This window comes from Arvicanthis niloticus, chromosome 13 (genome assembly GCF_011762505.2).
Source record: "Arvicanthis niloticus isolate mArvNil1 chromosome 13, mArvNil1.pat.X, whole genome shotgun sequence".
NCBI lineage: Eukaryota > Metazoa > Chordata > Mammalia > Rodentia > Muridae > Arvicanthis > Arvicanthis niloticus.
In genome coordinates, this window is record NC_047670.1 from 42,405,537 (window position 1) to 42,421,010 (window position 15,474).

Here is a 15,474-nt window from a genome sequence, read left to right on the forward strand (position 1 = left end):
TACAGAACTTTTAAATGATGGCGTTAAACCACGGAGAAATCATGAAATTTCTTAATACCCAAAATGACCAAGGAGACACATGTCTCCAAAAAGAAGTTTTGTCCCAACTCTTACTTCTCTATGACTGATTTTTGTTTTTTGTTAAGTTTGATAATAAATGAATGGTTCTTACCACGCCAAACATTTCAACAAGTATTTTTAGTTGTATTATACTGGAAAGCATTAAGGGCTAAGGGAAGATCCTGTGCCATTCAATCATCCTTGTGAGAATTCTCTATTCTCTTTCAGGGTGACTCACAGCTCCAGGCACACATTCCAAATTGCAGTTTGGCAGGAGGGGGTGGCCCTCAGGAACCGCAAAAAATGCCAACTAGTACAGAATGAATTGCAGCTAATGAGGAAAGGTGTGTCCTGCAGCTGGAGAAGGGGTTAGATGAGGACAAACCCAGTCGGCAAAAGATCCTTTAGTCTGACAAATGAAGCCTGAGAAAAATCAGGGGAAATAGTGTTTGATTACAGCCACTGCGCAGAAAGAAAATAGCAAAACAATTTAATTTCAAATTCTTCTGGAGTCTTCTAACTAGGCCATATTTTCAGAGAAACACAAATTGCTGATAAATCAAGAGGCCTTGGGTAAAACCGGAAAACTAGACGTCTGAGGAAATGTGATTACAGCTGACAGCAGAAATGAGAGCTTCCCAACTCTTGTATGTACCCAGGTTGACTAATTACTGATTTTTTTTGGAAGGGGTGGTTTAATTTGTTATATTTAGAAGATATTTGACAACCATGAGAATTTTAATAAGATACCTCATGAATGTGTAGCATGACTGTGGTCCAACTGCTTTCAAGTTGTTTGGGAATATTTGGAAGAACCAACTATGGAAGGCAGATGCCAATTTCCAAATATGTGAGCATGGTCTTTGTAAAAAGCCATTCCCTTGTGGTGTAGTTTAAGTGTGAAATGTCTTCCATGAGCTCATGTGTTGGTCTCCAGTTGGCTTGGAAAAGTCATTGGAGTCCTTAGGAGGTGGACCTTTGCTGGAGGAATCAGGTCATCCAAGTAGGCCTTGGAGATTTACATCATAGTTCAACCTCCTATTTTCTCTCTGCTTCTGAACTCAGACACAATGTGACCAGCTGCTCCACTCTCCTGCCATCTTCCCTGCAGAGCTTGGACTGTATACCTTAAAACTGAGAGCCAAATAAGCCCTTTCTCCTTTAAGTTGCATTTTGTTTGGAATTTTGCCACAGAATGTAACTAAACCACTAGTTCTAGTTACCAGACACCATTTTCATGTTAATGGAATGGCCATCTTAATGGAAATTGGCTTCTCTTTGTCACTTACAATTTTTTTTTCAAAATAGCCTCTTTTAGGCCTTTATTTCAAAAAACTTTATTCAAAAGTCTCAAATATTTATACTCACAATGAGAAACTAAATGCAAAAAAAAAAAAAAGTAAGACTGCTAAAAACTGAATATGGTCATTGTCAAACTAGGGGCTGGAGAGATGGCTCAGCAGTTAAAAGCATTTGACCCCAGTTTGATTCCCAGCACCCACAGAGCAGCTCACAACCATGTTTTAATACCAGCTCCAGGGGCCCATAGCCCTCTGGCCTTGGCAAGTACATCTGCACATAATAAAAATAATAAAAGTAAATCCTTGTAGAATGAATGTGTTGCGTAGAACATCAACCCATTGATTCAACATTGATATTTTTAATGAACTACTTACTGCATTTCATCTTCACAACAATCCTACATGCTAATTTTCTTTTCCTCATATTAATAAAGAAGTGGAAGGTCTGAGAAGTTAATCGATGTGCCCAGGAACACTCAAGTACAAAGAGGCAGCTCCAGGATGTAAATTCAGGAGCACTTAGCCCAAAAGACAGGTCCTCTTAGCACTCCTATCTTCCAGAGCTGGCACGGGCAAAACTTTTCACAGTCTACCAAACAAAACTCATCTAATTGTTAAACTTCTCCCACTTCCTCACAACCTCCTTCAATATGCCACAAACCTGTCAATTCTGCATTAAAAAAAATTTATCTTCCTTCCATTTGATCTGTACTTTCATGGAATACTTGATGCTTTTCATTGCTTCTCAGCTCACACCAGCTACTCTCTGTGTAATCTTCCCTTGCACACTACTGGAAAACTACCATTGAAAATCCAAATCTGATATGTTCTCATCCTGCTTAAGATGCTTCAAAATGCCCATAAATTGTTAGAATTCAATGAATTGTGTCTCCTCAATAAGGCACAGAAGGTTCTTCAGCCCTCCACCATCTGTCGGTTCTGGTCCAACCCCTATGTCTGTGTCCTGCTTAGGTTTCCTTGGTTTTGGCAGGAACTAGAATTCCTTGGTTTCATTAATTATTTGTTCATATTATGAGAAGGATGCTTCATTTGATGCTTCATTCTTCTTTAAAAATTAGTCTGGTGTCACATATGCCTTCACACACACACACACACACACACACACACACACACATGAATCTTCCTATCATGCCAATGTGAATTCCTGGTTTTGTTAATATTCTGAAGCACTACAAATTGTTACCAATGGGAAAAGCTGGATGGATAGGGCTCATTTTTAGTTTAGCTCTCTGCTGTCACATTTAACATTTTATTTTGTTATGGACTCTCCATTCTCATTTTATACTGGCTGAAAAAAATTTAAGCCAGTTCTGACTAAGAAACAGAAGAAAGTCAAACAAATGTATATGTGATAGGCAGGAATGACTGGCCACAATATGTATCTTGGCAAGCCTAGAATCCCAGTAATTGGAATGCAGCATAGGAAAGGCAGAAATATCATTTAAGTTCCCATCTGCCTCATTAGCCACTCATTTCTTAAGACCCTCTTGGATGTTATTATGCCTGAAACCCTTCTGACTTTATCTATGATGAGCTCATACCACCTTTCTGGCTATGTAATAGCTTCCTCTCCTCCATTCTTTCCATGTTCCCAACCCTGCTATAACAATTAAGGTATTATACTATATCTATTTGGAAACTCATTTCCCTCCCTATCTGAGAAATGTGTTTCCAATTAGGGTTGTGTCTTATTCAGCTTAGAACAAGTGCTTAGGACAGTTGTTTCCATAGAGCATGTAGTTGAGGATTTTATGAATGAATAACAAGGCTTGGAGTTTCTATCGCTGCATTTATATACATACATTTGAATGGAGGAATGCATAAGCACATATCTATGTTAACTATGTCATTTCTATATGTATGTATCATCTATTTCAACAGAACATATGTATATGTGTGCATATACCTTGTTTTTAAACTAAAGCAATTGAGTTTTAGTGAAGTTACCATCCCAGTATGTCTAAACTAAGATTTGAATGCTGACTCCAGAACACAGTTTTCAATACATGTCTTATAAGTTTGCCTCCATTATTATGTCCCCACTTCAATTCCATATATCAAAATCCATATTAGAAATGGGCAAATATTTTCTAAGTATTATCAACATTCTGATGCAGATGTTTAAACTCTCCTTTTTTGTACAACTCTTTTTGCATTTCAGTTATAGGAAGTGCAGAAACATGTCAACAAAATTTTAATCTCTGGTTTCACCCTTTCCATCAAAATACTAGGCATCTCTAAACTGTGTCTTGGGCAAGGATTATATGACTGCCATTCAGAAGTGGCATCCCATCATGGAATGAAAAAGCAAAGATCACCATTTTTATGGCAGTGGTACCTACCAAGGCTCCTGATTCCCTCCATCCAGAGATCCTCACTTGGGAGTGAGTCAACATCTCCAAAGATACTCCCATGCAGCCAAGACCTAGAGGCTCGGGGATCCAAGAGACAAGATAGAGAACGGTTGGTTCTCTTTTTCTTTCGAAATATTCTGGGAAGAAATGAAAGTGGAATGATGAACAGGAAGTAGCAATCACTTTGGGTTGGAAGCAATCCAGTGGTAATGACTTGATGCACACGGTGGGTACAACCCAAATTCGTATATTCAAATAATTCTGATTTTCCCATCGTATCTGAAAAGTAGGTTGATTTTATTGTGCTGAATAGTTTTGTATCAACTTGACATAAGCTAGAGTCATCAAAGAAGACTAGTCAATTGAGAAGGAAAGTCAATTGAGAAAATGGCCATTAAGACTGGGCTGTAAGCAAAACTATAGGGCATTTTCTTAGCTAGTGATTGATATGGGAAGGCCAAGCCACTGTGAGTGATGCCGTAACTGGGCTTGTGGTCCTGGGTTCTATAAGAAAGCAAGCTGATAAAACCAGGATGACCAACCCAGTTAGTAGCTCCCTTCCATTAGCTCCTCCTTCCATGACCTCTCCACTAGCTCCTGCTTCTATATTCCTGCCCTTACTATGTTTAATGATGAACTTCATATGGAAATGTGAGTGAAATAAACACTTTCCTTCCCTAGTTGGTTTTGGTCATGGTGTTTCCTCACTAGGATATTTATTATTTTCTTTTTTTCTATTACTATACAAACTTCACAAAACTGTTAGCACATTGCAACATGTAATTTGAGGAAACCTAAATTTGTGCTCCTGGTCCACGATTGCTCCATCTTTCTCTAGAATAAATGATTTCTTATTCCCTTTAAAATAAGAGTTATATGTTTTTATTTTGACAGCTAAAGATATACAACTGAAGGGATCTTGGAAAATTCGGAATAAACAAATAAACTATTAACCAAACCAAGGGAGATCTGAACCCCAGAAACAACTCACAAACATCATGTACTATTATTATCCCACTTTTGAGAATGGGAAAAGGAGACGCAGAAAGATTCTATTATTTCCTAAGGCCATGCAACTGAAAAGCAACGTAGCTTGGAAGCAAATCTAATCAATGAGAGTCCATGGGCACTGGTCTTGACCATCATGTTATGTTTAAGATGTGAGCTCAGAAGAATTACTTAGAAAGGGCCCACAGAGAAATGGAAGGGCAAGCTAATTGAAAATCAGTGAAGCTTCTGGAATAAGTGAGCAAATAAACTGTATGAGATGATTGTTGAAAAATAAGTATGTTTCATATTGGGTAGAAAATAAAGCTGGAAAGATCAAAAATAAAAAGGCCAATAATAAAGAACCCTGTATGTTTTCTTGGGGCACATGGAGCTTAATATTAATGTAAAAGACACTACAGGAGTGTGTCTTAAAGAAGGGAGGGGTAATGGCTTTTATTTCCAAAGACTCTTAGTTACAGAATGTTTGGAGAGTTGGGAACAAGGGCAGGGAAATATTGAAAGTTCATAATAAGGTCAGTTCTTGGGCACCTGTCTGGTATGTGCCAAGCCCTGTTGTGAACACATTATATTATTGAGAAATGCTAAGGGGCTAAAACAGAGTCAAGTAACATGAAGAGGAAATGGATTGATTTTATCATGACTACATTTTACTGTTCTGTGAGGCATCTGGAATTGCTCTTAGAAGATGTATTTTGAAGTGGTGTTTCCCCAGTGTAAAGGTACGTTAGAGAAAGCATTTGGTTTCATTTATTTAAGTTACTGTGTGTGTGTGTGTGTGTGTGTGTGTGTGTGTGTGTGTGTGTGTGTGTGTCAAAGGTCAACCTCGAATACCTTTCTCTATCATTTTCTGTCTTATTATTCAAGACAAGGCCTTTATTGAACCTGGAGCTTTCTGGTTTAAGTAAATTGTTTGGCCAATGAGTTCCAGAACTTCACAAGCCTCTGCCCCCTCTGCCTCTCCAGCTCTGGAATTACAGATGCACAATGCTGTAACTGGCTTTTGTGTGGATGCTAGGGATCTGAGTTCATGTCCTCATGCTTGAACACAAGGAATCTGACCTCCTGAACCATTTCATAGATCCTAAGCCCTGGTATTCGTTATGCTGAATTAAGATAATTTTAACCTTCTTTCCTGCAGATAGCCCCTAGCTTAAGCTGTTATCCCACCAGCTACTTGCATTTTCCCAATTGTATCAGGGTTTCTCAGAGTTCTTTGCCTGTACCTTTCTCCATGAAACTCCATCTCCTACTTCGTTTTAGCAGACAAGCTATGGCTTTTACAATTAACCATCACCATTTCTAAGAAGCTTGCATTACTTGTTCCCCATGTGAAACTGACATCTTTCTCTTTCCCTGCACTGCCCTTGCTTCCAATTTCCACTCCAGCATATGTATCATTTTGTTTTACCTTTATTTGTTTTTATATTGATTTTTACCTGATTTTAATTCCTCTTTTATTACCATCGACTTGAGTGCTCTTGAGCTGTGTGTAAATGTGCAGATGAATGAATGTTGGGCAGAATGGTCTTGAGATGGCTTACACAGCATCCTTTACTTACCTAACTAAGTTCTCCTTGTACATCACACTGGTATGGGACGGGTTCAAAGTGATACGGCCATCTGGGTCACAGAGGAAACTGTCCTCAGTCCAAATGTAGTAGCCATTGGTGAGGAGTCGGGGGCTTCTGCGGCAGATATAGTGGGAGCCCGTCAGGGGGTCTATGGAGCAGCATTCAAAAGAACTGTCTCCATTCAGGAAGTCACAAGTAAAGCTAAAGAGAAAAAAGGAAAGTCCTTTAAGTCTCTACCATGTACATACAATCAGACAAGACCCATATGACCCTGTAGTCATTGTGAAAGAGATTCCATTCTTCATATTCATGATGCCAACTACTTCCACAGTCCTTATAATGGTGCTCTTAACTCCAGGGCTTAGGCATTGAACCACACATCATTTAGTTATTTTCTTTCTTTTTTTTATTGGATATTTTATTTACATTTCAGATGTGATCCCCTTTCCTCATTTCTCCCCACCCAGGAACCCCCTATCCCATCTGCCCCTCCTGCTTCTATGAGGATGTGACCCCACATACCCGCCCACTCCCACCTCCTAGCCCCATTAATTCCCTCACACTGGGGCATCCAATCTTCACTGGACCAAGGACTTTCGTTCCCACCTATGCCTGACAAAGCCATCCTCCCCTACATATACAGCTGGAGCCATGGGTCCCTCCCTATGTGCTCCTAGGCTGGTGGTTTAGACCCTGGGAGCTCTGGTTGGTTGGTATTGTTGCTCTCTTCATGGGGCCACAAACCCTTCCAACTCCTTCAGTCTTCTCTCTCATTTCTCCATTGGGAACCCCATGATCAGCTCAATGGTTAGCTGTGAGCGTCTGCCTCTGTATATTTCAGGATCTGGTAGACCTCTAAGGAGACAACTATATTGGGCTCCTGTCAGCATGCACTTCCTGGCATCCATATCAGTGTCTACCTTTGGTGACTTCACATGGAATGGATACCCAGGTTGAACAGTCTCCAGACAGCCCCTCCTTCAGATTCTGTCCCATGCTTTGTCTCCATATTTGCTCCCATGAGTATTTTGTTACTCCTTCTAAGAAGGACCAAAGCAACCACAGTATGGTCTTCCTTATTCATGAGCTTCATGTGAACTGTGAGTTGTATCTTGGGTATTGCAAGCTTTTGGGCTAATATCCAATTATCAGTGAGTGCATACCATGTGTGTTCTTTTGTGATTGGGTTACCTCATTCAGGATGATATTTTCTAGTTCCTTTATTGGCCTAAGAATTTCTCAAATTCATTTTTTAAATAACTGAGTAATACTCCATTGTGTAAATGTACCACATTTTCTGTATCCATTCTGATGTTAAAGGACTTCTGGGTTCTTTGCAGCGTCTGGCTATTATAAATAAGACTGCTATGAACATAGTGGAACATATGTCCTTGTTATATGTTGGAGCATCTTCTGGATATATGCCCAGGAGTGGTATATCTGGGTCCTCAGGTAGTGCTATGTCCAATTTTCTGAGGAACTGCCAGACTGATTTCCAGAGTGGTTGTACCAGCTTGCAATCCCAACAATGGAGGAGTGTTGTTCCTCTTTCTCTACACCCTCGACAGCATCTGCTATCACCTGAGTTTTTGATCTTAGCCATTCTTACTGGTGTTAGGTGGAATCTCAGGGTTGTTTTGATTTGCATTTCCCTGGTGACTAAGGATGTTGAACATTTTGAACTTTGGTGACAACATTTTGGACAATGAGCCTCTTCACCTTAAGATAGACCTATACTCTTGAAATTAATCTATTTTAGAAAAAAATGGAGATATCACCAAACTTCCTTTCTGGGATGTTGAAATTCTTTACTCCCTTTATTCTATACAGCTCATTTTCTGTGCCACATCACTACCATGGCCACTGTAATAGAGAAATTATCATTTCCTTCCTTTTCAACCTCCCATTTGGGAAACATTCAGCTGCCTGTTGGCAGCTTCCATATTTTACCCAAATCTTTTTTTTTTCTGTACTTTCCCTATTCATACATCTATCTCTCTATGGCAGAAGGTGACTTTGAACCCTTCACTGTTTTACTCTGACTCCTTTTCTCTGTTTCCTAGTGAAAGCAACCTCTTTTTTCTTGTGACAAGACAGGGGACATTTAGGTGTCACTATACAGAAGAGACCGTGATGATCGCCTCCCTCGTTACAGAATTCCTTTCTTAAGTTACGAATCCTTTTTGGTCATCTATCTCCATCACCAACATATTGTCTTAGCACTAAACCAACTGTCCGTTTCTAGTATTTCCCACATACAGTTAATCATGTCATCTGGGCAAATGTCTTTGTCCACTTCATATGAGAATATCAATATGAAGTAGATCAAGGAGAGGAGGGTTTGCATCTAACAAGAGCTAGGTTTTTACTTTGGGTTTTAATCATAATTCTGCAAAATATTATTTATTCTTCCTACAAACTAGTGTCCTGTAATCAAAATTCTGTACATTGAAGGTTATTTAAACCTTATAGAATTTATACAAAGATAGTACAATTTTATGGACAGTTTTTAACACTGATGACTTTCATAGTCTAAAGAGTCTAAACTGAACACATTGGCTACTATTTATATATACTCATTCTTTGAACTTTGGGGGCGGGATTCTAACTGTCCTGGTTTGCTTTTTGTTGCTGTAATAAAATCATCTGACTAAAGTCAACTTAGTGAGGGAATAGTTCATTTCATCTTACAGGTTACAGTCCTTCCTATATATCCATACAGATAAGGCAGACACTCCAAGCCAAAGCCTGAAACAGAATTTTAAAGGAGTATTGCTTACTGGCTCACTTCCTTTAGTTTGCTAAGCTAATTTTCTTATACAGCCCAGGTCCTCCTGTAGAGAGATGGCACAATTCACAGATGTCAGGACCCTCCTGCATCAAGTAGTAATAAAGAAAACGTCTCTCAGGTATGCCCATAGGCTACTTGAATTGAGGAAATTCTTCAGCTGAGGTTTCTGCTTTCCAGGTGACTCTATGTTTTATCAAGTTAACAGCTGAAGCTAACTATGGCACTAACTATATCAATATGATGCTTTAGATATCTTTATATAATTTAATTAAAGTGTAAATGTAGGGAAACACTAATAAACTAGTAAGGGGACCGAGAGAAAATAGAATGAGTGATGAGGAAAGATAGAAGGATAAAATGGTAGCAGAAAGACAGAAGGAGAGGGACTAGTGACAGATGTTAATGAGGGGGAGAGATGTCTAAAGAAATAAGAGGGTGGGAGAGAAATAAGAGGGAGGAATCACTAAAATATACTTTGTTCAAAAAATGCAACAGTGGTTTCTAATACTTTTATGCTAATTTAGAATATTTATAGACTGTTCTTACTGATGTTATCTAGTCACTACTTCAAATCATTGATGGAAATACTGAATGGTACAGGTACAAAGATCAGAGCCTTTGGAAATGCCAGGAATGAATTCTCTCCACAGAGGCCTGGACTGCTTCATTTCAGCATCAATTGCTCATTGTTTCCTCTTTTGGTAGATAAGGAAAGGAAAACACGAGTAAGATAATGATTGTCCACAATCTTGATGCCCTAAATGGGATGAGTTACACATGTCTATTTTGGGGAGGGTGGGGCTCCTACCCTATGCTTTTCTCTCCATACTATTTGCCTTCTCAAGAATCAGAATTGGAATTATCCATAATGTACTAGGCACCTGGAAACTATAGAGCGCGGGACCTGTATTTCTAGCTGTTCTCTCAGGTTCAGTCTTTAACAGTTATTATCAACCTCACTTTTTCTTGCCCTGGACATCTATTCTTTCAAATGTCCTTAATATTTTCTCTCTCATTTCTTGACTGAACATAAAAGGGAAATATTCTTGCAACATCAATAGGCTAGTAAAACAGGGAAAGAGAGAGAGAGAAAGAAAGAGAGAGAGAGAAACAGAGTTTACAGTGCTATCAAATATTTTTAGTCATGAACAAAACTACTTCTAGCTCTTGACTCTCACTTGAATTATACTGGAGGAATTCCAGCAGCTGGCTATCTTTCAATAGGCCCTTTTCAATGGATTTCAGAAACCTAACCACACATACAACCAGCAACTTGCTCAACTCTCCAAATACCAGTCCTTTCTTGTCTTGAGTGATGATTAACCAAGTCCTGGAAGAGTGTTGCTTCCTGGTCTTGGTGAAGAGACAAACCCAAATACATCCTTTAAAAAAATTTGTGTAGTTACTCATATGCTGGTAGGTTGTAAACTATGTTTCGTTCTTTTTTTCTACATTTCCTGCAGGTGTTAACTGCTTTTTACAATGTAAAAACCTATGAACAATTGAAATATGTACTTGTTGTTAATAAAATACTAATAGATACTACTCATTAAATTTGCACCATGGATCTAGCCTCAATGGTGTTGTTTCTCCCCTTTGTAAATCTCTCTAAAAGGTAAGACTACTTATGATATGATTCTTCTTACATAACAACAACAACAAAAGGATGAAGATTCAGAAGGACAAATTACTTAGCTATTGTACACAGCTAGAATCTAGGGGAGATAGGATGCAACCCTAGTTAAACAAATCCATCACAAATTCATATTTCTGCTTGCATATCCTTTGCTGACTCACATGGTAGTGTCAGAAGGCCTGACGTCTACAGGAAGGACAGGTTCTAATATCAGTACTAAATCCCTTTATCTTGCAAATGCATTTCAGAAAACGGTGGGGGGAACCTCAGCTAATGACTATAGAAGGACTAAGTGGTAGACAGAAGCCAAAGTAAAAAAAAATCACAGGAAGGAAAACAAAGATCCCATTGAAGGCTGGTCCCCAGTTTGTGAAACTGTTTGGGAAGGACTGGAAGGTATGGCCTTATTGGAGGAAGTGTGTCACTGGGCTTTGAGGTTTACAAAGTCCACACCTATCCCAGCTAGTTCTTTCTTTATCTGCCTTGTGCTCTGGATTATACATAAGCTCTTCAGTACTATGCCTGACTGCCTGCTTGTTGACATGTTTCCCTCCATGATGGCCATGTATAAGATGCTTCTACTGTAGCAATACTCTAGAATTGTAAGCTTCCATAAATGATTTCTTCTATAAGTTGTCTTGGTAACTGTGTTTTGTCACAAAATAGAAAGCAACAAAGATATCAAATTAGGAAAATAAACCAACCCAACCATATCTACGTATTCGTTCTAGTTTGCCATTCAATAGAAATTTGTTATGTACTCACACTAAAAAGAAAAAAACGAATAGCCCATTTTTAAAGTAGATAAATATTCAGTAGGTAATGCAGGGAACTGAGAATATATAGCCATGGCAAGCCTGGATGCTATGTACAATAGATGGGGAGAAAGGGAGTTTGACAGAGAAAATCTCCCAACATACCTTGGGAAAAGATGTGTGGGAGACAGCTTTCCAGAAGGTCCTCTGTCTGACCTGGAGGAATCTGCATAAGGGAATGAGAGAGAATTTTCAGTATCTCACCAACATGTGTGACCATGACTAGCTGCAAGGTTGACATGTGGACAGTTATGCCTAGCTTATGTTCCACCCTTAGCAAGAAGACAGCAATGTGGTAGGGTGGTGTGAACAGCTTAGTTTCAAAGAATCCACCAACTTGTCACCCATCCCCCATGGGAAGCATAAAGTAATCTAGGAGCATCTATCTTCTGGCATGCTCACACTCCATAGTTCTTGAAGGCTTTCTTTAGTGCAGGGCAATAAATCATGACAACCACACTGAGCTTATGAATGGAAGAGAGAAAGCATCTTGTGTGAAGTTTAAAACAAAACAAAACAAAACAGTCAAAATCAGTTGTTCAATATCTTGGTTATTGCAGCTAACTCCATAATGTGAGGGAATCCAGTCACTGCCAAAGAGTTTTGTTATTAGTTAGTGTTTTGTAAAATTTTTCTATGATAGCAAACAGAAGGTATTTTGGGGGCAGAGTATGAAGTTTAGATTTCGGGTGTGCAAGTGTGTGTGTGTGTGTGTATATTGTTCTCCAGCTTGTTTGAGACAAGGTCTCTCACTGAACATGGATCTCATCAATTCTACTAGGATATCTGTCCAGTACCGGTATTACGGGTTTATGTCATCATACCCAGTCCTTTACCTGGGCTGTGTGAATCTGAATTCAGATTCTCATGTTTGCATGGTGAACATTTTACATGTCAGTGCCTCTTCCTAGCCCCAGGGTTGATTTTATTAATTTTAAATAGATGACTTTTCAAACTATGAAAACTTGTAAAGTCTTCATTAAAGAATATTTAAGTCATAGGCATGACAAAGGGCTTCACTTGGGTTGCAGGTGATTAATAGTCTAAACTCTATCACAGAATATTATAGAAGTCAATGATAGTATCAAGGCTTTTAACACCCTGGCTCAGAAAAACTTGATTTTCTTGCTGACAATTACTACTGAAAACAAATAAGGTCATTTAGACTTTCAGCTTGGGCTGTTATTTTACTAGTGAAAGAAGTGGGTGTGTGAGAGAGGGTTACAAAGGGGGTTGGGAGAGAAAAATAAGAGGAAGGAAGAAACTCAAAGCCACTACCGTTTGAACAACGCCCTTATTTTCTGCAAGTCGTGATCAATCTTTCACATTTTTCATAGACAGTTTTGCATCTTAATAGTAGCCAATAAATGGTCTCCTTTCACATTTATGCATCGACATCTAAAAAATAGTGATTTTTTTTTATCCTAAAGGGGAAAAAATGCCACATTTCTCTCAAGGAAAGAAATGAAGTCGAAATCATTGCCAAAGCGCACACTGGCATTTAAAAAACACAAGCTACTGACAGATGGCTAATGGTCTGAGTATCAGCAAAATCAAAGCAAGGAAATTGCTAAGAGGACTCTAATCGTTCAAAGATAATTGCACAGAGCAGTTTCACATTTACTTGCTACTGGTGTCGACATCAGTGGAGAGACTGGGTACATCTTGAGGAGGCCGCTTGTTCAAACTTCACAGATTTTTTTTTTTCTGCAAAAGACGTTTAAAAAAAAAGATGGACTATATATTAAAAATAGACAAATGATGCCAAAACAGATGGTGTCTACTAATTGCACTAGTCAGATTTGTTTGCTGAAATAGTACAGAGATGTAGGATTGGAGAAGCAGACCAGATTGTCGGACTTCAGTGAGGTGCAGCCTACTTCAAAGACTTTAAATTCTATCTTTCATTGTCTCATTCCGTAAGTCTGAATATTCTGTAAATAACAACACCATTTTGAGAGAAAAGCAATACTTACAAAGGTTGATTTGTCATCCAGATTAAATAATTTTTGTTACTTTATTAAGAAATCTGAAAAAGAGACCGGTTCTAGAGCCCTTGAAACAAACGTGTATTTAAAGCAGCCAGCAGAATGTACTTTCATTATTGAGTTTCAGAAAATGCTTGGAGACGGTTGCCTGTCTTTTTTTGCTCAACAACATGAACCATTGACAAGTGGCCATGGAGAACGTCAGTGCTTTCTGTGGTGGCTATCAGTCTGAACATTCCTAGACAGCATAAGCTACACGGAGCTACAAATAGCCCATCACAACCCAGATTACAAAGCTACATTCCTGAAAGCTTATTATTTATTTTTCAATTTCAAAGTAAGCATGCTTCAAAGTGTGTGATTTGCGTAAATATTGATCAGTTACTTCTTATCACATAGTTCTATCTCCATGTAACTACTGAATTACATTATAAATATATATGTGTGTGTGTGTGTGTGTGTGTGTAAGTATATAACTATAATTCTACCTTAGTAGTTTTATAAGGTGACACTAGAGTCTTTTATGATCCAGTAGTTCTGTCCCTAATTTTTATAAAAATGTCAACTAATAATTGATTGTTGTAGCATAATACATTAAATCAATCATATAAACTCTAAGGTTCAATCTAGATTATATTAATAATGTATGTATGAACCTTTCAAGAAATCATATACTCCATCTTATAAGATCACTTTAAAGAAAACAGGAGAAGTTTCTAGCATTCTTTGGAAACTTTCTAAATAAAAACACACACTTTTTCTTTTTTAAAAAAAGACAACCAATGGTTTGAAAAAGAAGATGATATTGCATACAAGCGAACATACTAACATGTCCCTTGTCACTTCAGCATTGACCAATACAATAAGAATGTGTTCAATCCAAATGCCTGCATGTTAGTTTTCCTCAGGCAGTAAGCTTAGTTTTAAGGCAAGACATTCTGCAGCAGAAAGCAGGGTCTCACTGTTTGATCTTACAAAAGTGAGTAGCCATGTACTGCGATCATAACACCCGTTAGTCAAGAATTAGTAACCGTGAAAACAACTTGCATTAACAGCTCGAGAACTTTTCAAGAAACAAACTCTGTCTACCAGCTCATCAAAGCAATGCATCTGTTCTGAAATATAACTCGCTCATACATATTCCTCCACAGGGAGTCCCCAGGCTCTTCTTCCAACTGATAAATGACAGGAAGATTACTGAAATGTGATGCTTCCCTGTGGTTGGTAGCGCAGAAAGCTGGTCCAAGCCGTTCTTCAGCTGAAAAATCCCTTCAGAATGTCAACAGGTGCAGAAGTTACTTCCCAAAGGGAATCCTGTCTTCCCTTCTGATGGAAGCTGGCCATGTCCCTGCCACGAGTAGGCATCCACAGGGCAGTTTGATCTTCAGGGGCCTCTGGAGCTTTCAGCTGTTTCCTAGAATAGAATAGCTTGTTATTCTTGGGAGTTAGTCTCACGGCCCTTGTTTACTTTCAATATCAGCCTTTCCGAACTAGAGGCAGGGCAGCAGAATGAGGTCATACTTCCTGTCATGATCGCATCAGTGGTGTTCACATAGTGAATGTAGCAGATCTCCTTGACCATCAGAAGGGAACAGGCAACTCAGAGTCAGGTCAGCTCGATATGCTGTGATCAATAAGGGATGCTTCTCAGAGCCTCTGTGTCTCCTCAACCTGAGAAAAATCAAGCAATGCTTCCTGTTTGTTATTTTCTGATTACATTCAATTATGAGTAGTGTACAGTTATGTTCTCGGTCCAGTTAACCTAAATATGTCGAAGATAATATATCAATGCTATCAAGTTCAGGATGCCATAAAAGAGTATAAAAATGTGATCTTATGAGGGTTTCCACAGTATTGATATGTTGAATCAAAAAAGTTTGATCTTTCAAAATGTTCAATGGGTGGCAGTCTGCGTTTACGTTTTAT

At 38.7% G+C, this 15,474-nt stretch overlaps 1 protein-coding gene across 2 annotated transcripts in view; it reads right to left on the bottom strand.

Moving 5' to 3' along the window:
* Tmem71 (transmembrane protein 71) overlaps positions 1-15,020 on the bottom strand; it is a 36,735-nt gene extending 21,715 nt beyond the window's left edge. Inside the window, exons 1-5 of one of the 2 annotated variants that reach the window (XM_034517024.2) lie at positions 14,686-15,020; positions 13,185-13,267; positions 11,666-11,726; positions 6,307-6,519; positions 3,725-3,873 (exon numbers count right to left, since the gene is read on the bottom strand). In XM_034517024.2, the coding sequence (XP_034372915.1) occupies positions 3,725-3,873; positions 6,307-6,519; positions 11,666-11,726; positions 13,185-13,224 (463 nt within the window). In that variant the 5' untranslated portion in view covers positions 13,225-13,267; positions 14,686-15,020. Of the gene's footprint in view, positions 1-3,724; positions 3,874-6,306; positions 6,520-11,665; positions 11,727-13,184 lie in introns of both variants that reach the window. The other variant, XM_076911424.1, reaches the window with a different exon arrangement.
* Between the last annotated feature and the right edge of the window lie 454 nt (positions 15,021-15,474).